General features: G+C 40.3%; 2 protein-coding genes across 2 annotated transcripts in view; one reads left to right on the forward strand and one right to left on the reverse strand.

Annotated features, from left to right (window-relative positions):
* T265_03221 (hypothetical protein) overlaps positions 1-4444 on the forward strand; it is a gene marked incomplete at both ends in the record, with an annotated part of 46214 nt that extends 41770 nt beyond the window's left edge. The window contains one exon of the mRNA XM_009167640.1: positions 4333-4444. Within this exon, the coding sequence (XP_009165904.1) occupies positions 4333-4444 (112 nt within the window). The remainder of the gene's footprint in view (positions 1-4332) is intronic.
* Positions 4445-9669: 5225 nt separating this feature from the next.
* Positions 9670-27094, reverse strand: part of T265_03222 (hypothetical protein) — a gene marked incomplete at both ends in the record, with an annotated part of 44737 nt that continues 27312 nt past the window's right edge. Inside the window, one exon of the mRNA XM_009167641.1 lies at positions 9670-9747. Within this exon, the coding sequence (XP_009165905.1) occupies positions 9738-9747 (10 nt within the window). The remainder of the gene's footprint in view (positions 9748-27094) is intronic.

Consider the following 27094-nt stretch of genomic DNA (forward strand, 5'->3'; position numbering starts at 1 on the left):
TGCCAAAGAGCTTTTTTGGTAGCATAATACACTAAACATAGAGTTGTTGAAAACTCACCGACAGACATCGACTCATTAGGTAGGCAAATTATCCGAGTTTCCTTCAACCTTCCTTCTACCTCTACGTAAATTCGAGGGATTTAGGTAGCGTATACATCTCTACAATTCACTGCATTATCTTGAATCCCATCCTACATGAAACGTAAGACTGTCAGGTCCAGCATGTTTAGCTACATAAGAACATTAATAACGCAAAATTCAGCTGGGTTCCAGGCGACACTTAAAACAAAACCAAATAGGACAGCATCTAGCAGCCTCATAATCTATGTTCCCTCAGTATAATGCATTGCGACGTCTTGAATATTGTACCCACTAAAACACTAGATGGCCCCCATGAAGAACATTTAATCAGAAAATACAACAAATGAGAGATCCAGCTGGTATTCAGTGTGATTTTCCGTTAAAGATCCGTTAATTCGTTTATTCATTCAAACCGTAACAGTCAGTTTCTTTTGGTGCAAAACACATATGTGTCTTAGGTGTGTGTTGCATGCTAAATCTCCTGCTTATGTCGTAAGTAGCCTTGGTGAATCGATAAAATATTCCTCCCATTGTGGACATTTTATAAAAAACCACATCAGAATGAGCACATTCGAGTGGATCTCCACAGTTTCTGGGCCGATTTTGGTGATTGACACTTTACGTCATATCCATAATGATGTCAGACCACTTTAGGTCAAAACTGTGGGCGGAGTACTACTAAGAAAACGCTTGGTGGCTGCCAGTCCGTGGAGAGTTTTTAAGGCTCCGACATACATGTTCGCATTGGGGTGAAATCGCCTCCATAAAACTCCCTTGGATCGAAATTGCGACTGCTCAAGAAAGTTGAAGTTTGCGAGCGGAACATCGATCTGTGAAATTGGTTGAAACTTTCTTCTGTAAATTTTGAATGATTAGATATAAAATCGTAACATTTTTCACTTTAAAACATCAAACTATTTACTTGTAGGGAAACAGATATACAACCCACAATAATGGATCAGGAATGTAATTTGTTTTCAGGCCCTTTAAACTGCTATTCCACCCTGTCCCTTACTTTTATTTTTTCCTTACCGTTTTAGTCAACCACGGCACAGTTTGGTGTCAGTTATTAAGATTTCGGCGTGACTGGAGCGAGTACACGGTACTTTCTTCAGCACTGATGCTTTACTGCCGTACGGTACTTTACTACAAATTGTTGGATCATTACATGACACGACTAAACTTTAAAGTTAATTTGCTTTTAATTCTCCATTCATTCTCTACTTTCCACTTGGCAATTACTCTACCTTGCAATTTACTGGACCTGAGAAATTGCCACGACTGGCCGAACGGTTGTGTTCAAACTACTAGCCGGGAGGTCGCGGGTTCGAGACTTTTCGGAATTTCGTGAGATGCGCACTGCTGATGATTCCCAATAAAGATTAAACGGCTGCATAGTGCTTCTCGGCTTTTCAGCATAGATTGGCTCCACTTACAGGACGAAATCCCCCACAAAAATCAGGCACGATTTGTTCAGGCGAATGTTATTGCCTACTACAGTAGTTGTTAATTGACAACATCAACCTGCATTCACTGCTACTTAAAACAACAGAATCAGATGATTTCCAGCTGCCGCCGTCTCTTTTAACCTTCCTTTAATAGTATATCTTATACGTGAGCGTTACTAACAGTTATCAGTGTGATAATGTAATGATGAAAGTAACAAAAATGCACCAAATAGCGACACAGACTTGTATGATTAGTAATGTAACTCCGGCTGTTCTGTAGCAGTGCTGACTGTCCTACGCCCTCTACATTTTTTTTCAATACTGGACAGTGCCCATAGTTTCATGGATTGTTCTGTGCACCAACGCACATACTGGAAGCTTCCTTTAGAATTCCAAAGCATATTCTTCCTTTAAGCCGAGTAGTTCTAGTAAAAGTTATATAATCCAGTACGGGGCTTTACGGGCAATTGGTTGGAATAATGGTAGCTAAACTGGATTTATTGAGAGTTCATCAGGTCGTCGGTAACCTATCGGACACGCTGCAAATTATTTATCGCCGTTGGAGGAGACGTTTTTAGTGTGAACTGCCACTTTTTCCAATGCTTCTCATCAAGCTCTGTGAGGAGGGCATCACGATAATCCCACTCTATACCAAGTTCAGCGTTGTTTATCCCGCATGTTCCGTTCTTCTGAAGAGGGGGAGAACAAGACTTACCTCGGAATACGATGTTTCGGCATGCATGGTACATAACCGATCCAACGCAGTTCATCTTGCTGGAGGCTCTGCGTGGTGGAAGTATCTACCGCACAACCAGATACTTGTTTTCAAATGACCTCGTTTGGAAGGAAACGCCTCTGAGACGTCGGGGGTAAAAAGACCGGAGACATTCTTAACTGTCTGTCCGTAATTGGGATGTATCCTAAATATACGATAATACAGTCCCTACTGTAATTCGGCACACGTGACTTTCGATACCCACTGATATGCGCCTTTGACGTTGCAAGAAATGCAAATCACCAAACGTGAGGTTCCTGCACTAAAACACTGCCGAAACCATTACACCTACCAAATTATGTAGGCAAAAATGAAACGCACGGATGATTGAGAATGAACTACAAGGAACTTGACGCTATTTTAAAATGTACTTCATGATATACTATCATGTACTGTTTTTGTCTTCTTCATAGTGTTACTGCAACTCAGCCTAAATATGTAAATAAGATACCACGTGTAGCCGAGTACAATCATCTGTTTCTTTGACTTATTCGGGTATCTCATTCTCCTGGCTATTTGTTATTCTAAATCCTCGTTGAAACATTCTATTGAGCCATGGTGTAAAAATGGCAAAGCATAGAAAAAAGAATAAATGATCTGTGGTGGGCAGTGCGATGCACAGTCAACGGATATCAGCAACTCACGTCAAGACTAGGGGCTGCATTCTACAAGTGCTAGGTTACTCCGAGTTGACCTATTGAGGAATTTCGACTTTATTTGGGGCATGTATTGGTACGGTTCCCTTTGAACAACGGTGGAAGGCTATTAACCTTGATGTTATGCAACCAACCAACAGCATTAAATGTTTAAAGATTTTGCAAGAAATATCCCTTTTCTAGTGACCAGATTGTCAGAACAATCTGAATACCAGAGTACGTAGTTGGTCATCTGGTCTCTCGAAGAACAATATAATCTCCAGCGGTTTGCAGTGCGATAGTGGATTTACTGAGATAAGTGAACGTATAATAAACACCCCGGTTTAAAAAGGTTTCCGACCTACTGTGTCCAATCAGCTGGCTACACTTGAAGTTCTTATATCACTAGAGGAAACAATGCTAATTAGTCCCTGTTTATGGAGTGAGGTGCGGTCAGTTGGGATGAGTCGTATTTAAATATGCGCCACTTATCGGAAACCAAACTTCTCGGTAAGGTTTTAATTTCTCCAAAGCCTTTGAAACATATGAAACAAAAAAAGTAGCATAATTGCTTTTCTGTCCATGGGAATAACAAGACAACACTTAATGTTATGTTGCAAGTGATCCAACGTGACTTATTTTACTTCTGCTTGTGTAAATAAAAGAAAATTATCTAGTCCTCCCGGAATCCTTTTTAACCACTTACCTTCTTATGAATATCTTACAATCTACGGTACTTCATGCTGTGCAGTGGAGTGTAGTGTACAAATTTCACCTGCCCTTTTTCAGATTGGCTACTTCAACAGGTATTTTTCCACAGTAGTCTGAGTGCTAGGATGACCATTGTGGGTGGCTGTCTGGGATTTCGCTAATTAGCTCTTTTGCGCGCATAAATAAAACATATCGTTCGTGAAAGACACGTGGGTATGTTTTTTTAACCGGATTCTGTTTCTTTGAAATTGAACAAAATAAAAAAGTTAACAGACGTGTTGTTTTTCGGACCAAAATGCATTATAATTCGAGAAGTTTGCTCTCAATAAAGTAACCAGTACAATTTATTAAATAAACCGACAAAAATCAAGTTGTTTAACTTAGTACATTCGATTTTAGATACATCAAGCCGACATAAGTAACACTCAGTTCCTGGATTTTTGTTGGTCCGACGCGAAGACTATTCTCCATTCCTAAAGGAAAGCCTGCAACAAAGACTCCGCGGAATCAGTTACTAGAGGAGTTTTCCCGGAGTGCATACGATAGCTGTTGAGTTTTAGAATTTTAAGCAGCAGATTTACCATTTTTACACTAGAAACCCAGATAAGTGGAGGTTACATTTTCCTGATTCCTGGAAGTAAGTTTGAAGAAAGTATCCTGCTCTCTGCTTGCTGCTAAAAAGGTTTGTTAGGCTTTCCAAAGGTAATTTTGCAGTCAAGAATATTAGCCAGCAAGTCATCATCATTATCGACAGCATGACATCAGTGTTCAACACCAATGCTTCACTGCCGTAAAACCATGATTTAATTGAAAGCCTTATTGTGAAGAAAAGAATAAACGTGGACAGGGAAGGGACTTAGTGCTGGCTTACTACAAGCATTCCGAGATACCTGTACCTCCAGACACTCATTCAGGCAATCCGGATAGAAACTGACAAGAAGATTGCCACTGACATTAGTTGCCAGCCATAGCATGCAGCGTCTCAAACCATGTGGACCCGATCCTGGAAGGCGAGCAGCACCAACAGTAACCAAATGTTTCGTGATTTCTTTCGTATTTACCTTCTGGGTCAAGTGCTGGCCACCTATGCTTCCACCACTCTAAATTGGGTATGGAAACAACAGCGAACTCTCCGCAAACGATGGTTAGGCAAACGCAACACATGTCCCAACCAACTCAGTTTCTGGTGCTGGACACATTCTTCAGTGGAAGTACCCGTTGCAAAAACGAAAACTCGCTTCCTAACTGCCTCACTACGTATAGGCCGACATTAACCCACACGAGCTATGGTTCTGAAACAACGATTTTCGAACACCTGAAGACGTCTTGGTCCCGCTGCCCGAAGCAGCTAAGTCTCACAACCGTACAACAAAACAGCCCATGTTGTAGCTTTAGATTCATGGATACACCACTTTGACGCCTTAGGTGTCTCAAGTTAGCAAACGCGACCCGAGCCTTGTAGATTCGTGCATTGAGCTTATCCATCACACTGCAGTTAGAAATAATACAAATTCGAAGATACGTCACACGCTCCACAACGTCCAGTACCTCTCCCTGGGTTGTAAGTGACGTGTTCAGTGACTGCATGTCCAGAAGCATGACGTCACAGATTGTGGGTGTAAAGTGCACACCAAAGGACAAGATGACTTTGGTCAATTCATTCAAGAACACTTGCGCCTTCACCTCTTCGAAGATGAGAACGATGTCGTCTGCATATTTCAGATCGACAAGTTTTTCGTCACACGCTATTTGAACGCCAGGGTTTTGGAGACCTTCCAGCGTTCGTTGCAAGATTTCAGTGATCACAAAGTTAAACAACAAGACTATCTAGAAACTCGTGGATTTGCTTGTATTCCACATCGGATACTGCCATGGATTTAGGATCCAGAATGACTGTTTTATGCTCAATGACAAGCAAAATTTGGGAGTGGTTCAAAACAAAAAACCTAAAGTCCAGCCAGAAGCCCCACACTCTGTTGTTACTCAGGACCTATTGCTGGTGCACTGGTAGGTACTGTGTAAATCCTGGAGTATTAAACACTGAGAGGTACGGAATATAAGACGACGAAATACAGGCTCATATTAGGGTGCATGCTCTGGGCTGATTAACAATAGGTGAAAAATAGAGAAGAGGCTGTGTTCGGTTTTACTCATGTTTTGTAATGACAATGCTTCGTTAACAACATAAGTGTTCTTATAACATGATGAACAAATAAAACTGTCAACCTGGTTATTAAAATAAATATGACCATTTTTCGGGGACACCCTGTCAGTTGAAAACATAAATACTGCCTTACCTGGGGTGTATTACGTGTTGTTTGGGATATATCGCATTAAACACATTAAGTGAATGGAAACGAATACACCGAACATCCATCTACTCCTATAATTGATCATTTTTTCGAGGACCCTGAACAAGGTTTTGGCAGTGTCACCAATTTAGTACAAGAATGATTCCTTTATTTTTGGCACTAAGAAGCTTGAAGCATTGTTTTAAATTTATGAGCCATGAGTGACCGGTAGTTAGTGGGAGACCTTGCGTACCGTTCAGTGGCTATCTGACGTAGAAACTGAACGGAAGGCCCATCTGACTCGCTGAGTTCTCGATCAAGTTTGCAGTGAAAACTTATTTGACATGCTCAAAAGCATCGGAGACGAAGACAATGTCTGGTGCAATGATCTACCTTGTAGTATAGATAATTTGGCCACATTTGATGCCTCTCCAAAAGCCGACTTATTGTTCTCTTATACATCAACAGTTATGGATATTGCTCACTTCAGTGTACAAACAGGCAAATAAAAAAACATGGTGGATAGGTTTTTTTTTGAACAGACAGAAACAAATCTATTAAGAGGGTTCTAGGGACACTGATGGCATGACGTGGTTAAAAATTGAAATACTCTTTAGTGAAATAATTAGAAGTCTTCACTTTTGAGGATCGATCTTTTATTGAAGCAGCCTTCTCTGTAGGCTGACAATAGTTTCAAAGTCTCTAGAGTCCCGAACTATCCATAGTGCATTTTAGATTTCGGGTCTTCAATAGCTGGGATCGTCATGAAACACTTCAACTTTCTTACTGCCGACATCCCAACAGCTCTGATGCAAGTATTCTCGCAAAAGTACACAAGCCTTCATGCAAAATGTGCCTAATTTTGTTCTCATAGAAGCATCTGGCTATGGTGAATCTTCCTAGGAATCTACGCAAGGTTTCTGACATACGTGGTAGACAGTTTACAACACCAACAATGCAAAGTGAATGTTCGGGAACCCTCATATTTAAACGTTGGAATGTGCTCGGACATTCAGCGAGATCAATGAGCAGAACTACTTACAACCCATTGGATTCATGGTACCGCCTGACTGGAAAATGGTGACAGGGTGATCAGGCACAAGAAGTATAATTATGGGATTTCACTGCTTATGTTCGTTTAAATGAGACAATCTTGGCATTTCTGACATGTAACAGTGCCACTTACTCCCGTCACCTACAAGGTCATAGGAGTTCAAAGCCCAGTAATCATTGGACTCATTTTGTAGCTGATATCGTTTCACGTAGCTACCTCGTCCCTGGCCTAAAATTACGTCAGAATATGGCAAACAACTTTGTGTAGGCTGTGCCATCAGTATAGGATATCCAAATCAAAGTAAAGAATAATGCAGATGCAGTAGTAAAAAGGCAATGGATTTGCTCTGCTACATTTGCTTTACACTAATTTCTTAATTGTATCTTGCCCTTAGATTTTGACTATTGATATTGTAAAGCAAGTTTTTGGGCACTGAATAGAGTTATTTCACTTTTCACGATACATTTTGTGATTTTGCAGCTGCGAAACACTTAACAGGATTGAACGTTTGACAAAGTCTCCTAAGATCACACCTACTACTGTAATGGATATCACACAAACTTTGTAGGGAACTGTCGGTTACCTGGACTTGCTTGGTACTTGCGTGAATGCCGCAAGTTATGTGCGGTAAGCGAACCAGGACATTTGGAACATCGTCAGTAAACGGACTCGAATCATTAGGACCAAGAGCACGCCTCTCTCAGGCTCCTTGGAGGGATTTCAATTAAAAATGGATACAAACTTCTTGCCAGATCATTGAATTCTCCCACAAAACGAACAGAATTTCTTATCTATTCATTATTTTTTCCTCGGCATTTGGCACATACCGGTTTCCCTAATGTTTTTTCGGTGCACTATGTTACCTACCCGAAAATGTGCGAGAGTTTACTGGGGGAAAGCAGAGCGCATCCACCTGTGTTCGCTTGAGTTTTGTTGATGCAGTTCCAAGCTTCCGAATCCAGCATATTGTTGTCACTGGTTACCTTGAAGCATGAGAAAGAATGGTGCGAGAAAAAGCGAAAAAGTTCGTCACAAGTATTTCACGCCTTTAAGTGAGCTGGGTGCGTTTTGTAAACCCTGAATTTTCCAAGGCCAAGTCACTCTATTAGTTATGATGCCAGAAATATCGGGTACTGTTTTTATCAGTACTGCAGCTGGCGGAGCACTAGAGAGAATCGTAACACTGCACATTTTCGATATCTTTGGGAAATTTTTACATCCATTTCACTTACTAGGTTTCGGTCTGGAAAGCACGGATAAGATGTGCAAATACTATTGACAGTCGAACGGTCTGCCTTTTTGGTGGCTTTATTACGAAAGTTCATCGGTCATGGGGTTCACGATGAAATCAGATGATTATCAAGGAAACCAAACTCACTTCTGCGGATGGAAAATTACTTCGTTTTGAAAAACAGGGGGAATGCAGATACTACGGATGTAAGATGTTTTCAGTTAGTAGCCTTCGGGTGGATCTGACCGACAAAAAAATGCCCAATAGAATCGATGGCACATTGCAAAATCTTCAGTAGGCATTTCGGCCTAGTACCATTATGTTAGTTTCTGAACCTGTGTTTTGCTAATAATCACTGTTAGAGAACTCTCTGTGCAGTATTTGCTTAATGGTTTTGAATGAAGGATATCATTTGTTATGAAATTTCAGCAAAGGAATTTCTAGTTTGGTGAACAAGTTAGCAAATTTGTACGGGAGATTTGTTAGTGCAGGATATAAAATCACAAACTGATTCACCGGTTTATTGCGACGGGATATTCTTGATTAACATCAATATCAATGAATTAGAACGTTTAAGAACCGTTTGAATTTTCTTCTGCTTCTTTGTTAACTTTAGTGTTATCAGTTGCGGAGCGCTGCTGCAATAAAAGTCGCATCATCTCCACTTTGACATTGCTATATCATAATCCCCGTTTACTTGGTGTTTATGAGGTATTATTGAAGACGATACATCCACCCTCATCGGGTGCATGCACTCAGTCGAAACAGACTCTGGGTATGCCTTGAAGCTGATTTACCTTCCTTATCTCTGCGTGTTTAACTGTAGTTGAACTGCTTTTTTACGGTAACGGTTTATACAGGTAATGAAGCCACTGAAACTCGAGAACGCAGGACTTTCATGATCCTAGTAACAAAGCTTCGTCCTAATTATGGTGCATATTTTATCTTAATATTATGAATAATTTCGAAGGAGGGGCGATTTTAATAAGAATGGTATTTCACAAGAGTTCACTAGTGGCTTGGTTGCTGCAGTCGTCATCGATACGCATGGTACTCACAAAAGGAAATGGATTGATAAAAGGCACTTATCTGCTCTTTTCGCCCATTGGCCAGTAATCATTTTTCCCTCACACAAGGATGCATTAGTTACACTCTGGCTCCTCATTCGCAGTTTCACAGTGCGCCTGAGAATTTCCACGTTACTCAATAGAAGCCCATGTTATGTGGTTGGCTTCCTGGAAAGATCAGTTTAAGGGTGACTGCACATAGTAATTTGACATTGTTAACATTTCTGAATGTCCATCACAGAATGAGCGAGCAGGTGCAAATACCCACAAAAGAAAATATGCACTACACTTGTACTCTTCATGGAACTAGTAAACTTTACTCCGATTTCATTGATCTCGCATTTCCAGACTCATAACAAAATAACCAAATGTGTGAACAACACGTGTTTAATTTGCAAAATATAGCCACTTAATGACATCATCTTGCCAGTCCCCCATAAGGTTTCATCCGTACCTGCAACGTATGAAAAAAAACAAAGAAAATATTAATTTATAAAATTATGAAAATCTTTAGGAGCATGAGAACACAAAAAATAGTATTGATGCGAGAGTTCAACACTCGAACATCAACGTAACACCTAAGCGGGAACACTGACCAAATACGTTGCAAGATGAGTAAGTCCCCAAACTTTAGAAGTGTACCAGCAGGAGAACCGTGATAAGACCAAAAGTCTATTGTGCATTCTAGTGAACGACGTAGATAATCTTTTTGAAAATTCATTTCCCAAGCCAGAAGCTAGAGGTGGCATGTTTTACCGACACACAGCTGATCACGGTACAGTTTTGCGCCAAAAGAGCTTTTTGTTGCTATTGTTGGCACTACAAGATGCATGCCATTGATCAGTATTATATTTACATTTCTCGTTTCGATTACTCCTCTACTTTCAATCATGAACCATTTGACCACATGTTTCTCACTTTGCCTTAATTGTTTGCCGACAAATTCTAGTTACCAAACTGTTGATTGATAAGCATATACTAGCGCACAGAAGTAGCTGAAAGGATGCTCGCTACATGACCTGGGGATTTGACTCTTAACGTGCTCCGAACCAAGTAGTTCTATGTAGTTTCCCTCCGAGGATTTTGATATGGAAGTAGACAGCCGCAACAAATTATTTAAATATTCCGGTCTTGAAGCTCACTTTGTCTGTCCTTAAGCAAATAACATGAAAATTCTGCGGATAAGAGTTACTTACAAAAAGTAACTAATTCATCCTCTTGTCCATCCAAGTGTCTTGGACCTTGTTCCTTTATGTTGGTAGGATATTAAGTCTCAGGTGTCGGCATAAACACGTGATCTCACAAACGAATGATGGTTTAACGAAAAGTATCGTCATCAGCAACGTGTTTTACGCACAGATTAGCAACATACCTTCCAGCTTGACGACAAGTGTCATGAAAGCCATGTACAACTTTTAGATAAATCAAATGAATATGTCCGCGTTTAAATGCCACTACCGAATTTGTAAAACCAAGGCCAATTAGACATTGATTCCAAGTCTCCCATTATGCTTTTCAGAACACTTGAGTGCACTTTCCGGAGCGTTAGTCTACTACTGTGTGGTTTCCCAAAATTAGATAAAACACTTGACAATCGTACCTCTGAGAAATGACATCTTCAGAAGATAACACTTCTGGTTGCCGACTTCCGATATCCTACTTGGAGGGGGTGGACCGAAAATTAGTAACTATCCCATTGTTTATAAGTCAGCAGTACATCATCGTCTTTTGTGCGCTCTTGGCAGGATCTCAAACGAAGTTCTCCTGCCCGAACTGTCTCCCCGCAGTCTGTTACATGGAATTCGAAACAACTTGCACAAATTTTATCCAAAATCTTAAATGCTTGTTTTATTGGCTGATAATAACAAATTTTCCGAGTGGACAACCACCTGGATAATCAAATTTCCTATGCTGCCCAAGGGTATGTCATGAAGCAAGATGAAGCGTCTATCCCAGTAGGTTTAACTGTTTATCGCAGTGGAAAGATTACCAAATTGTCAGGGTTGGGAATACAAGCTAGTGAGCAATCCAAAATCAATAAAAACGGAGATAGTGGACTCCGCGCCTGACGCAATGCGATATATATTTAGGACTTATTTACTGACACTCTTGGACGGGTAGTATGTTGCACGGTACAAAATTTGGTAATTATTTGATAAATCTTGATTTGGTAACACCATGGGTAAGAAGCAATGAAGCAGGGAACAGCTGGTTCCGAAGCATTTGTGCGCTAGGAATTGGATTTGTCATCAGTAAGCATGTAAAAGTTCAAACCAGTCCCCTGTCACTGGATGTTGCCTGGTTGTTCAGCCGTAGGGCCAAATTCTTTGTTTGAATAGTTTACCGAGTTTGCATAAAAGTGGAGCACCATTACGTCTTGATACGCGGAACCACCTATCGAGGGTGAAGGTATCTTGTCATGCTATCTTTTTAAGCCGGGCTACAACTTTGTTGCCAGATACATCACTCTTGATACATTTGCCAGATTTAAGAAGTCGCAAAATTTATCAAATAGGGTAGCCTCAGCATTTATTAATGAGTAGTTGAGGCCAATTCATACCCACACTGACGAGGCCACCTCGATTAATGGGGAGAACGTTTGCAATCCAACTGCTAAGCTCGGAAAACAAAGCAACAACCAATGGTGGTCTCTCTTGATTTGAAAGCTGCCTCTGAACTTGTGGACCATCAGATATAATGGTAATGTCTATGAGACACAGGTGTTCCCACAAATTAAGATCCCCTTTTAACGTGCCGCACGCCAAATTCAGCGTATGCATGAGGGTTTACGAGAAGCTCTCACCTGAGCTCACTACAGCAAGTGGTGTCAAAAGTGGCTATTCCTTTTCAAAAAATGTTAAATGTTCTAACCCTGTCTCACGCTTTGGCGTCCGCTTCACACCTGAAAAATGTAAAGTGAGCTTGACGGTTACTGCCGTGTTAGTGGATCATCCGGCTAAACCGATAGTCAAATGAGTAGTTGTAACATTACCGGTGGTCTAGCCAAAAACAACATTTCCCTCCATATTGGGAAGGCCAAAGCAGCTTTTGTTAACCTGGATCATCTGTTGTGCAGGCGTCACAATAAATTATCTGTCAAGAATGTAATGCTGCGGTATATATATTACGTAGATCACAAACCTGTCTACAGGACGCCAAGAACGTCAAAAATCTTTCCGTATTTGACCATGTTTGGAGCGTTGCCCGAGTCTGATAAGAACACCGGATTAGCACTGCTGAAGTACATCGGATGATTTTTGGAAGAGATAACTTGCCAGGGACGGGTGGCTTGGCCACGTACTCCGTATGTTAGTCGGCCAAATTCCTCGTAGTGCACTTTTTGATAATCACGTGAAAAGTGGAAATGAGCCGTGAAATGTCTAAAAATGGCTTATCAGTGAAGTATGAAAGCTGTTAGCGACAGCTTCAGTTGCGCTCGTCACTGTGGTCTTCCTGGGCCTGGCACCTAGAATGGACGCATCGATGCTTGGAGATATTCGCAGGCATTACGCAGCCGCGGGTTGATTGGTGCACATGCCTTCAGTGCATATCATTCATTCTGAACAGCTACAGTGAACACTTCACCGAGATCTCTAGTGACCACATCCAACGCGTAACTATCTACCCACCTCTACAAATCATCAGCGCACAAAACTGTGGTAGCGATCGCCACTGTAGGCAATTACACTGTTTCCCAGCTGGAAATGATGATAAACTTCATTGAAGAGTTTTATTTGAATTTTTCGTATAGAGACTAACAATCAAATTGTCGAGCGCAGAATAATTCAATACGGTTTCTCTTTGAATTTAATATTCAGCGGTAGAACTTTTATCCATAGAACATACTATGCAAAACTTCGTTGGTCCCTGCATGCTTGTGGCCCCCTTTTTCCATCTTCATTTGGGTGCGCTAAATTCGTCGTATCAATGAAGAAGCTCGCGGTGAGTTAACACGCTACGTACCTTCCATTTGTAGGTTCATATGAAATTCTTCAGCCTTAGTAATAACGACAAATTCGTCAGTAAGGATAAGAGGCTATCATCTGGCCCTGACGTAGCAAGATTTTCCAAAAAAATATATGTCGGTACGGGACCAAGAGGTTTTGCGACATTAGAACACTGTGCAACTCTCCACACAGTTGACAGTCGAACACAAATTTATTGTTGGTCGTAGGTGACAAAAATTCGTGTCGAGGCTATGCTCGAAGGTAAATTCAGCTGAAAATTGACCCATTTAAAAAAGAAGTGAGAAAAGAAGCAAACGTTAGAAACATAATTCACTCAGCCATCTGAATTGCTTGGGTTTCCTATCTGACGGAATTATGGATTTCATGCAATTTAAATAAAGCCAAACTACAACTCAGCCCCATCAAGCTGTAAAGATGATCACAAATTATCCCAACGTCAATCAAGCGCTTAGTAGTGCCTCTTTGGGAGCTGAGAACTTTCCCGTGAATTTGCAATATTCCGTAGTGTCATCATTATGGGAGTGGCAGTGGAGCAGTTTGCTTCAATGGTGGAAACGTTGCAATTGTTTCAGTTGTGTACACCACCAACCCAGTTTATCAAGCGTGAGTAAAATTTGCGAAGCTCTGCAGAAAACCAAACGCCCTAATTTATGGGTCATGTAAGTACTATATACGCCTTATCTACAACGGTCCGTGTGAATCTAACTTTTTGACAATGTTATCGTCAGAAAACTTTCAAGTCCTTCAGAGAAAATGCCAAATTGAGTGGTAATGTCATTTGCGACAAGCACTTATGGAGTTCAATTGACCATATTTCACTACATAATACCGACTAGTTAAAAACTTCCATGAAGAAAACGTTTTTTGAAAGGTCAATTTGGACGCCTAATTGCTCGCTAGTGATGGAGCACACTACTCGGCACAAACAAAAACAAATTCGGCAGAGTTTCCAGGGAGAAGCGTGATCACAATAGTGTTGCAAGTGTATAGGCACCCATTGTGAGGCAATCCTAATACGTCAGGAAAAGCTGATAAACTATAACTGCTTCCAGTTCGAAGTAGGTGCAAAGTTATTTAAATATTATTTTACAGCTAACTCTACCTTTTAAACCATATTCGCCAGGTCCCAATAACTGGATTGTTTGATTGTTTTCATTGGATGAATTACATAACTCAATGAACGGATTAGATTTACCTACCAGTTATACCTCCGACCTTGTGTAAAACATTTCGTTGAAGCCACCTGCGGTGATTCCACTTTAGGGAGACAGTAGAAATGAAACGTTTCCAGAATCTGGGATGTGTGTGTGATCCAATCATTTTCTCTTTACATCCCTCCCACTGGCTCCCACAACTTCAAGTTTCAAGTTGGGTGATAGATCACGAAGCTAAAGATTTCATGATGGTACTCAGAATGTTTGAAACTAGACGCTTAGCCCGAAAATTCTGCGAGTGAATTGGCGCAAGATACTATCCATATGTGTATGCTAAACCACTCGTTCATGTGTACATTGACGCCCCAGTAGAACGATAGGTATAAGTGTCAAAACCTCCCCTAAACATATCAGGACTTGGCTGTTCGGATGTAATATCACGGATATGGGATAGTAAGCTAACCCTGACAAACTGCGATTCGCCCCATTCTATTATTCGCAACTATTTGCTCAATGCAAAATGGATACGGTTGCGGCTCAACAGAAATATTCGTAACCTGTTGTGCGGAAATACATTGTACACTATGGTATGATATCCATGTTTATTAAGTGAATATGATCCGCATACAAGCACTATTCCCCTATTTTGATCACATAATACTAGGACTTCTTTAGCCATTTGGATTGCGTAAAAAACGTTCCCAACTTCGCTGTCCGAAGGACTGCAATCAGTATTAAAGTTTATGTGAATAATCGGTTGCAACTGGTTTGCTTTCATCAACATATTCGTAGCAGGCAGTCAGACTGATACTAAAAGGACATTTGTTGATATCTTATATGTATATATCCAAAGACTTGCTAACACCGTCGAGATGACAACTCCGGAGACGTCATTGTTCAGTTTTATTGGTTTTCTGTATTAAACTCCAAAGTTTCTGGCGGGAAAAATTATGGTTTCCCAAATAGTTGCTGTAATCTCTACGTCGCTACAAATTAATCGCCAGTGACTGTTTGAATCACACCTAGGCATGGTAAAGTTACTCCTCCGGGGATCCCCGGCTATTTCAGGACGAACACTATTACATTCATCTAGTGGTTTGCACCATAAGATGCCATTTGTGGATATCTTGAGGTGGTTAATATTAAAAAAGGAAAAATCTTTTTTCATTTCCGTGAAAAATGTATAAAACCGCCACTTGACCATATGCCGAAAACGTTGATAAATTAAGTATTGATTGTTTCCTCAGGGAAGTGCAGTCTCTGAAGGGGTACGATTCAAAATCTCTGGGTGGTAGTAATGTACTGAATGTGAACGCAAGCCAAAGTTTGATATTTTCAGCTATTAGAATTCAATATTTTCGTCCACAGTAAGACCTTACAAGGGAGAGTGTGAAATAGGAATTGCGGTCACTGCATAAAGTCACGCTGCCCTCTGGCTTCTAGGTTTCCGGTCGGAATTAAATGCAATGCTTTATTTATAGAGAGAAAATTAACTTTTGATCTTTGACTTATGTATCGTAATTGACTGATATCATCGTTTCGAGGGTAGCGTTTTATTTGCTCCCATTTTGCGTGTTCAGCGATTCTTTGTTCGAAGTATTTTATAAAAAACCTTCTGGCTGAAGTCTATTTAAGCACAGAAATATGGATTATTTGAACTATTCTAGACCTCCAAAAAAGCCTAGTTCGCAAGGAAACGTGATGACGTCTCAGCTGATCCGATGGACGCAACTACAATGACAGAGTTTGCGAAACATATCTGGACAACCATCACTAAGAAGCAGGACATCCCATGTGATGTAGCTTTATTGTTTTAAGTTCCGGTTGTCGAAGATAATGATTTATACTCACACCTGGGACGCATAATAATTAATACTATCCGTCCGTTTCTTTGGCTAGAAAGGATATTGAATTTGCTTTTACTATGAGTTCAAAGCGCTGGTAAAGAGTAGAAAATTGTACATTTGAGCATTTTTTGTCGTAAATTACTACAACTTAGACCGTCCAACTCATCATCTCATAGCTTTCTTGTGTTCACATTCTCTCGTTTAATGTGGTTACTCCCGGTAGTTAAAGTACGATCTCTCAGCGCAGGAACGGTTTCTGTAATGCACACTTTTCACAAATATGCTGTCCAGAAGACCGGCTTATTTCCTGCCTTCTTTACTTTGATATGACCTTATGTTTAACTATTCATAAACACAATATCTATGGTGTTGCAATAACTGCTAGATAGGCGCTTGCGGGTGCTTAGTTAAAATATTCTGTTTTTGAGGTGAGAATATCGGATCCGCTTCGAAATTTGCGGGAAATATTAAATCATCTAACAACTTCGGTTCCAACGTATGATTTTAAAGCGTATTTTTTGCCCCAAAATTCAGGCTAGTATCTGTCTATTTGCTAATGCGCCTGAAATTCTTAGAGCGCGTCCAACACATTTTAGTATACATATACAAACATATACATTTTAGTATTTCTGTTAAATTATTTGTTGTCACACTTGTTGCTGAAAAATCGATTGGCTGTAGTTGCGCTGTTTGCATTCTTACGCGATAGTTCATGCTCGGGTCTTGAAGGCCCTATTTGAGGCGGTACAGGCAGTGCATCCTATCAAAACCGATTGGATGAACTAAATGCATGTAAAATTGACATACTCGTATAGCAGGAAAAGATGTTTGAAAACGAGTTGGACTATCCCGTTCGGTTTACTCATAGTTTTATTGAGGTAAGCCACTGGTTTCTAAACTTTTATCATTAGGATCAATCACTAATTAGCAGTTCCTTATCAAAAAGCAATTAGGATTGGTGTAAGATTCAGGTTCTTTTCTGATTTGACATTATAAGCACCGGTTTTTGATCCAATGCACTCTTTTTCAAGTGAAGTTGGAAAACGTTCAGTGAGGTTTGCATAGTCTGCCGTCTTTTATTATTTTCATTTTGCAACAGAAACGTGTGAAACCGTGTGGCTAAGTGTATTTCCTTTTGTCCACTTTGCTTTCATCCGAGACGTGGTTTTCTATCAACGTCATTTTAACTAGAGACCCAACTCGCTCACAGGCAGAGTAGAACTATCAAAACAATATATATGGGGTTATTATACAAAGTGAATGCTGATAGGCTCAGACTTACTTAATTTCGTTAATCCGATTGTGATCTCGTGCAGATGAATATTACTAATCTTATGTTGACAACACACAGGGATCAGCGGATCAGATCCTCAGTCGTATCCCAAAGGCCGACTCTCAGTCAAACATATGAAAACTCTTATCTTTGTTTCGAACATGATATGCAGTTTACATGTAGAAAAATTATCAAAGAACTCCTCACATTAGAAAACATCGTTATCTTATTGGATAACGTAGTGAGTGAATCGAATTTTAAGAAGAGGATAGCCAAGTTAGTAACCAAGTTAGTTATACCTCTAGCTAACAAAGAGATATTTTTGTCATTATTCATCTCGTTCGTGCAAAGAATCTGCTGATAACAGCGGCAAGGGTGTCTCTCAAATATTGAAGTTTCTGGCATCTCTTTTGCCTTTTGCCCTTTGACATTTAACTATTGGTTTACTACTTTTATTCCCCTTGTTGGGTTAGTAGGTGTCAACGAATGTACCGATAGTAGTGAAGTCAGCAGGGATATATTATAGACCGACCAAAACTTATAACAATACTAAGCCCATTTATTGTAGTCAGAATAACTTAAAAACAGTCAAAACGGTCTGCGAATTACCAAAAAGCACGGTGTTTACTATAAATTTGCTGACAACTTCTCGTTCGAAATCCGAACTCATTTCAAAGAAGCGTTCGAATGAACGGGCGGTTTCGGTTGCGATGGTGCCTTGTTTTTATCACGATCAACGACCGCTCTAGGATCAAATGAATAGTCAAAACAACTTAATCCCGTCGGTCTAGTCGATGTTCGCGGTTAAATGGTGGTCGCTGGTGTATTACAAAATGATTAAATCGTTCTGCGCTCCCCACTATTATAGCGATCTGGAATTCAATTTTGAAAAAAACATGGTCTTCAAAGTTCTCGCGTGTGCAATACCGACGCTATTAAGAACGCAAGATTCGGCGGTTTCAGCTGAATACGTAAATGCAAATCATAATGACACTAAGGCGAAAACTTATGTGGATGTATTGCTTCCGTAGATCTTTTCTGAAAAGTGTAGGTGATGTCACATCCAGGCGGATTGTTCTCTAACAAAGAATGAGCCAAGTAGAATGACTAAATTTCTATAAACATCCAGAAATCGGCATTATTACGAAGATGGAATACTTGACAAGTGAAAATCACGAACTTTAGTGGAAAGCATAACAAACTAAGCGGTGTATAGTTAGGAGCTCTGGAAATTCCAGAGGGGCTATTCTCAGGAATATTACAACATGTAATTCATTGCTAGGTTACCCAATTTGCCAAGTCTTCTTCAGAATTTCAGCACGTATTATTCAGTGAACTTATGATCACTCGTAATGTGGCACACAAACAAATTCCGAAGTGTTATCTATCAGACTGAAGCGGGAGTCAACACAAGCAAGGCTATAAAGGTCTATTATTTGAACGTCTTGTCGGCTGTGCTTGACAAGTGGCATGCAAAGGAATCTAAAGTGACCCTTTACAAAGCTAAAACACAGCGTACACATTGTTACAGAGTGGTGGATAAAGTAAACATTATTAATTCAATATATTGAAATATTATTATCGTCCGATTATTTTTTCACTCCGTGTTTATAATTTCAAACCAGCTTACCATTTGTTTTTAAACAAAGTATTGTTAATAAAATAGTAATTAATATTTAACTGATGTGTCCACTGCTCTCATGTCGTTTTAAGTCTGGTAAATAAATTGTACAAATTGTTGGTGTAAACATAACTGTTTAACGGGGAATAAAAGACTATTTTAATGGGGCGATCATTAGATATTTGGCTGTTGGTGACGGGTTGGAAACAGGTGGGGCATCGTTACGGAAAAGTCAAAAGTGCATTCAGTTTTGTTACTCCTATATGAGAGTAAGCCGGTTTGCTTCGCCCAGTTGGCAAAGCGCATCTAATTCTTTTTTTGTATAATCAATTTGGCGGTAAGAATTTACACCTAAGTGTAACTGAATTATACCCTAAAATGCGAAAAACTAAAGCAAGGCAGCTAGTGACTTGTGGCATTTGAGTCAGCATCACATGCTTCTGATATATTTAGCTACACTATTCCACATTTTTCATTCATTCTCTGACCGGGAAGTGCATAATGTGTCGGTCCTGATAAGGCAACGAATAATAAGTTCGCGCAGCAAGCGGCCACTATAATTCGTTGATAGACGTGACAAACAGGATTGTGTTGAATAAGTGGGACTACATTTTATCTGTACTACTGAGGCACACAGCCACTCATAAAAGCTCGGAAGTACAGTCTGTTTTATTCCCCTGACTTGTTTCTTTTGTACCACTCGCCATTTTACGAAAAAACGATATTTTTGGAATTTCACGTGTGCTTTACTTTTGTTGTACTGTAAAAAGCATCGCTCGATGGATTTGGTTATCGACATAACAGTTTGCATGCAACGAAACGTTATAATGAATAGTGAAGGTAATGTCAATACAAGGTGACACAAAGTTATGAGATACCGCTCACAACATAATACACACAATGAAAAATTCTACTGACAACACACAACCCGCCGGGTTTCCGCAAATTGTTTTGCAATCCCCATGGTTTTTTCCATGTTGGGGATCACCAAGTAGCCAAAACTCTTGGGTTTCTATCAACTTCATTTCCCAGTTTAACGTAATATTGAAAGCAAATGCCAGAATGCATTCGCCCTCATATTAATTTGCAGTTTACGACAGACTCAAGTAATGTATGATGTCGTAAGAAAGCATTTTGATATCTCAAATTTGTGCATTTTTAAACATGAGGTGTCCCCTACGCAGAATATCCGGCTAAAGAATGCCATAGACGTGATATTCAGTTAGGTCTCTGAATAAACACTTAATTTGCAATCCAGTGTATCTCAATAGTGAAAAATGTGCCCGCAAGACTTTTTTCTAAATAGGAGACAGAAAACAATAAATGAAAACCACGCACCGGCCAAATGGAAGGATGACTTTCGAGCAATCTTCTATATATTCAGTGGGAGTTGCACGGACTTTAGGAGTCCAAAACTTCTGCATTTGGACTCCATGAATTCACTTCCAAAGAGTATATCTCGTTGAGATGCGTCCAAGTTTTTGGAGTTTGCTGGAGTATTTTAGGAAGCAAGTAGTTTACTGCGCTCGTTTTGCTTTTGTTACATAATTAGTCGCATGATGCCATCTATCTTCATTTGCTGCAACTCCAAACTGCAAGTGTAAAAACGTTTTTCATCAGTTTTTGCTTGTGTCAGCTCTGCAATTTGGTGTAACTTATAACTGGCGTGTATTTGTTTGTTTCACTAGGATATGCCACGAAGTAATTTGAAGATAACGTAAAATTGATTTAGTTTGCTTCTGAATATATCTTACTCTTTCAGCAAAATTTATTCTGTCATTCGCATGTTGGTCAAGAATGCCGGCTTTTGCTTGTCTCTTGACCGTTACTGCATCCAACACCGTCTGAAAACATCTGTTCAGTGCATCTTTTGCCTTCAGTTCTCATCCTCTTTGTCCACCGCTGTTAAGCATCCCATTCCAGGTAAACTGATAACGTCATGTACCTTGCATTCTTTAGTATTATACAGGAAATTTTGGAAACACATTAGCACTTCGCTAAGTTGCTATCTGTCTTGCAAATCTCATGTCGCGACTGACGCCAGCTGGCCAATCTAAGCCGGATGGGCGTTGCCCGAGTATTATAATACAATCCCGTTGACATCCGTTACGATATAGTTGCAAGGCATACAGTCGTCCATTGATTGACTGACTTGCAAATGTTGGCCAGGTCATTGATGCGTTTATATTCAACAAAATGAGATCTAGTTAGCTTCTTTTTCGGATATAGCTTAAAATGTATGAACAGTCGTTTCTCCGTTTCCAGTCGTTTTTACTACTTGGCATTTTAAGTGCAAACCATACGTTTGTGGTCCAAAGCTGACCGATAACACTGAATTCTCCAACCCTTCTAATATGGTTATTTATATTCAACAGTCCAGCAATAAAAAACACTATGTTTCGATTTTCAGATAATAATCTGTCACGCTATTGTGGACGGAAAAAGCTGGAAGCTGTTTGGTATGGCTATTTTTAACATAACCTTGCACCTCCACAGCATAATTTGTTTTAAAAATACTGGCTAAATAGCTCAAGTCCGCCACTTCTTGATTCAGTGTATTATTGGGGAAATGTTTCTGGCCTTTCTATTTTAAAGCTTAGAATTCCGATATTCAGTTGTGACTCACGCAAATTTAAGCACATTACATTATTTGTCCTGAGAAATATACTTCTACAGCCTTATGGAACTACAGAAAAAATTAGTCTTCTCTAAAAGTATCTCAGGCAGCCATCAACTGTGACACTCTTTGTAAGTCAGCAGTAACCAAACAGTCACATAGTTTACCCTGGTTACGCCGATACTAAGATGGGAGGCAAAATACTCAAGCCTAATCAAAGTCTGCTTGGAATGCAAGATCTTACCCAAGGCAACTAAATTGGTCACACATTATTATCCTTACGACTGGGCAACACATATTTGTTCGGGTGACGCAGGTTCCCAAGGAATATTACCAACTGAGGAACGAGGAAATTTTTGTTGTTGATTGGTTAATTGATCAGATAGTCTGTACTCAAACGGATGCAGCATTTGCGGAACAGCAGTATCAGTAATAAATCGTATTTGTGAACTGAATAACCTCTACTCAATTCCCATCACTTCCCGCACTTTTGAAACCAGTAATGTCGCTTGACATCTCGTTTTTCCGCAGTTGTGCTACTGTCATTTTATAGCCCATCCACCCACTGATGTGAGATGTGAGGCCATGGTAAAGCTAGCGATCCTGAATTGCCGAATCAAATCAACTAGTTGACACAAACCATTGAGACGTTTTTCGTTAAAATAAACAGCTTATGCATAGGACTGCGGTGAGGACATATGTCACTTTGAGCGTGGGCGTTTGATCACATTCGTGACACGATTTGTTTCGTCGGTATCAACTCACCTAAGGTAGCGTGAAACATTTATCTGTTCCAATTGACTACAGAAACTGTCTAGTAAAATTTCGACCAGAAACTTCTATCAGCAAATATTGAGTTTTACGATGCGGGCTCAAAAGTATATGTTCTCACAGTATTTATCCAACAATAGCAGCTAGCGAAAAAATGCGGCTACAATAGATTTGCTGTTGGTTCAAACCGTAAACTACACAAGATGAGCATGAAGCGCTTTTTTAAATTTGGTGATTAGGTGAATTCAGACTGTCAAATGAGGAACTTTTCGGAATTAATATAGTCAACCCAATAACCATTCACTACCCAAATTTGCGGTACGGTTGCGTTAGCTTCAGGCGGTCGTTGGAGTTTGGGATAAGATGAAGTGAAATCAAATAAATCTGGGGATATTGGATGTACCCAGAAAATGCAGCGGGGATTTTACGTGTCCCCTGTGGAACGGATATGTTATACATCTTACGATTCCGGTTGGCCGTTATTGTGATATTGAGTTATACAATTGTCACCATTTGATGTAACAAACGATGTGCGAACCACAGTTTGCAGATGACCATGGGATAATTTCATTCAAATTCCATAAATATATGCAAAAGTAGCTCAAGATGATTTCTATAGCTGAAAATTTTGTGCCATAGACCCAGCTGCTGAGGTCCATTAAGGCAAGTACGTTAGGGTCACGTTTCTACGATACACTTTACAGAACCCAACTCTCGTATTTGGACAGACCAAACGTGATGTTATTGCTTTTGTTTGACCATGTGCATTATTAAAAACTGATTAATGCGAGGTTGCAGGCTGTTGCAAGCACAACATTCGTTTAAACATTTTTCTTGCTGTCCTGACGGAATCATCCGGGTGAGTTCACACCAGAGACCGGACTAGATTTTCACTCTTATCGGAGCTCATCATTGGTGCATATGTTTGGGCATGCCGGGGTTTAACTTCCGTATATCTGACATGTGAGGCGACCAGGCGTGATTGGTTAGTTTCGTGTTTCTCCCCAGGCTTTTGAACCAGCTGGCTAAGTGGTTCAAATCCCTTGGTACATACTGTGCCTTGAATTTGTAACCTTTAGCCAAAAACTCCATTGTGTGGGTTCTCTGCTGTTATATCCGCTGAATCTCGTTCGTACATCATAGCCTGGAAATTTGTTTATGCAGATAAGGCTTCTCTTTATCTACAGCATAGATAATTTTTCAAACATTCTCCCTAACCCATAAGAAGAATTTCCTTCATATGATTCAGGACAGGACGTGCACGATCTATGACGTCATCTCTTCGCCACGCAACTTGCCTCTTGCATCACCTATTTGACTCTGTTGCGACGACACCTTAAGAGTGAATAGCCGGCCAAACATCTACTTTTTGATACATGCTTTGCTTGCACAGTTTTTATTTCCACTGAGTGACGCATAACTTAGAGTAACCCCAAGCCGTTTCCAAAAACTGCTGTATCGCTTACTTTAACCGAAATTTGCGAACAATCCAGACTTTCGAACCAGGTCAAAAATTTTATGACTGGGGAATGTCAGCTACCTGGGCTTCGCTCAGCTCACTGAAGTGAGGCTGTTGAAAAAAATTATCAATTCACATTTTCCTCATTGATTGGCAATCCACAGAACAATACTAACTGTTACCTCTGGTACTGTTTAGCAGGAATTTTTCAACCTCTTCCTCCAAACAGATCGCTGTTGGCCACCGAAACCACATGGAGTGTTTGCGTTTGATAGACTGGTAAAATTTAGGTTTTTTCTCAGCAAAACGTACATGCTTTGGTGTCAAACGTCCGCATTATTATACCATTCAAAAATGCTTCTAGGTCCTGGCCTATCTCGTTTACTGGCAGCCTGCTGGATTGACGACCGTGTTGTTTGCAATCCAACCTGGAACATGAAAGTACTTCACCGTTAAAAGTTGATAAAATTCCTCTGTCCAGCAAACTTGACCGGAGCAGCTGGAACAACTGCCTATGTTGGGTTCACTTGTTCATTTGCCAGTCTCTCGATGGATGTAGCTTCTACCTTGCAACTGGAACTAACCTCGTTTATGAGGGAGCCAAAAAGTACCGTTGCCAATGATTCAGATTCTGAAAACCTAACCACTCATGTTATACCCAACCCAGCGGCCTTCCCGGCTCTAGTATCACACCGAAGATGACCTGGTTTGAATGCAGCTAGTGCCGCGGAGCCCGAACCAGCCCTGGCGGAATTCAGTCCAACTGATGCTACAAGTTCACCAAATAAACCACCGGGTGGGATTTCCGAAAAGCTTTGTGCAGACCCTTCTGTGAATCAAAATCTGCGACAACAGTTATATTATCAGCATCTCACTCCAACCCAATAGCACATCGGCGCTAAAACTAGAGCTTCCTTCCCCTAGACTTCGAGGTTCATCATCATGGTCACCTAGCCAATATCTGTTTCACGACTCCCTCCGCTCCTTGGAACAATTCTGAGTAGGATTGATCCCCCTGACATTCTCAAAAAGTTTCGCCAGGGTGACCTTCATGCTTATCCTGGCGACTGCACGAGAGGTAGCCAGAAGCCGCTTGGGCACGAAATTACGTAGGGTAAAACACCATTAGCATGGGCGTAAAGACGGATGCGAAATGGGAAGAACTCATCTTCATAAGTTGACCGTGGTTTGATGTAGTCTGTTGTATTTCTGAAATCTCCTGGTCTATGACCAAGTGCCCAACATCAATGAAATTAAACTATTGAATAAACCAACAATTTAAGACTTACTTACTAGTCATGTGCCGGCTTGATTTCTTTGAGCTTAAACGTATTTTGTCTCTATCGTATACCTTTTGCCTGAACAACAGTCACTTGGACTGGACAGGTCGCAAGACTCGAGTTTTCGCACTGAATATCAAACATTTTCCGCCAACTTTCACTGAATAAAGTCATTCAAGGCTCTCGTCAGCACTTTGGCTGAAGACTTTAGATTAGACCCTTGGAGTCAAATAGCCATGGTTTGTGAAATTTGTCTGTTTTACGTGGCTTGTTAGATCAGAGTAAGTTACGTCAATTGCATCAGTTTCAGGTGCTCTTATCACATTGTTATTGCTAATCTTATCGGCTTTAAGTGGCGTTGTACTGATTGACTCTAGTGTGCATATATTTGGATATTTTTCTGAACGGTTGGGTGATGCACCGTATCCTAACTAATCTTATGAGTCTGGGTGCATACCGACGCTATAAATGTTACGGCAGATTACTTGACAATCCCTTCTCAACCGGACAACTCTGACAAGGTTGTTAGTTGGATTTGATACACAACAACTAGCGAAACAATTGTGCAACGATTAGAACATCTGACAAACTCAACACAAATATCGAAATCGTCATATTTCGGTGCGTTTTCACTACTACAACAGTGGGGCATGCTGGCCAATCTATCAGTGGCTTCTAGTACCCAATAAGGTCAACTGGTTCATTGTAGTCTCTACTGAAGTTTCTCTGCGCAACAAGTCACACATCGAACCAAGACATTACAACCAACCTGCAAAGAATACAGTTCTATTAGTTGAGAGAGCATTATGTGGCAACGCACAGGTTTTGAAGATCAAGTGGTCCTTCCACCTTGGACTAACGTGTAGGTATTTCAGATAATAGGAACAAAAGCTACACGTCGCTTACAGATAGGTACAGATAGGTACGCACAACTTTCACCTCAGAAAAAACGACCTTACAAGAATCATATTGAAGGGGTCGACCACCACCATAATATTGGCAGGCCCACGCCGGGTTTGGTCGTCAGATTGATCAGGCCTTCGTCATGCGCTGGACACTGAGTATATCTACAATTCGTGGCAAAACGAATGGGCTGAGTTGCTCACATGCGTTAGTTTCGTCCCTCAGGTTGATTTGATCGAAACAGTTGAGCATCTTCCACTGTCAACTTATATACGTTGTCTCACATTTCTGTTCTGCTAAGGGCTTTGCTGGGGCACATGTATAACCTGTTGACCTCACACTTAATCACGGTAGTTACTTTGTGACTCCCCCGGAGGATTAGAAAATTGTCAGTAATAATCCACATAAAATACTAAGTAATCACTCCTTGGTAGCAACTTTTGGCACCTAGCTTAACTGCCGACTGAGGGAAGCAGGAAGGTTGAAACAATGCCATAAATCTTCCGGTTAATAATTTCACGCCTACGCCACTGAGCTCAAGCTCAAATTTACACAATTGTAACTAAATATATGAGGTAATTCTTGCTATGACCTTGGGGTACTTTTTCCAGTTGAAGTTTAATATGTAGTAGGCGTTCTCCAGTTTACTAAAACTATTTCCGATTTATGGATTACTAAATTGATAGTAGTTATTGATAAGGCCGTTGTACATGTCTCAATTTAGTCTTTCATACCGAAGCATTGCAACAATACTACTATCATCAAGGAGCTTTGAAACCTTTACTGTTTCAGGATTTGGAAAATGAAGTCGATTTTTTGTAAAATTGGCTTCGGAAAAACTCACTGCAAGACAGCATCTCACGGATTTGTGCATCAAGTTTATGTTAATGACACTTTATAGTGATTGT

The sequence above is a fragment of the Opisthorchis viverrini genome (assembly GCF_000715545.1).
Source record: "Opisthorchis viverrini unplaced genomic scaffold opera_v5_44, whole genome shotgun sequence".
NCBI classification, from domain to species: Eukaryota; Metazoa; Platyhelminthes; class Trematoda; order Opisthorchiida; family Opisthorchiidae; genus Opisthorchis; species Opisthorchis viverrini.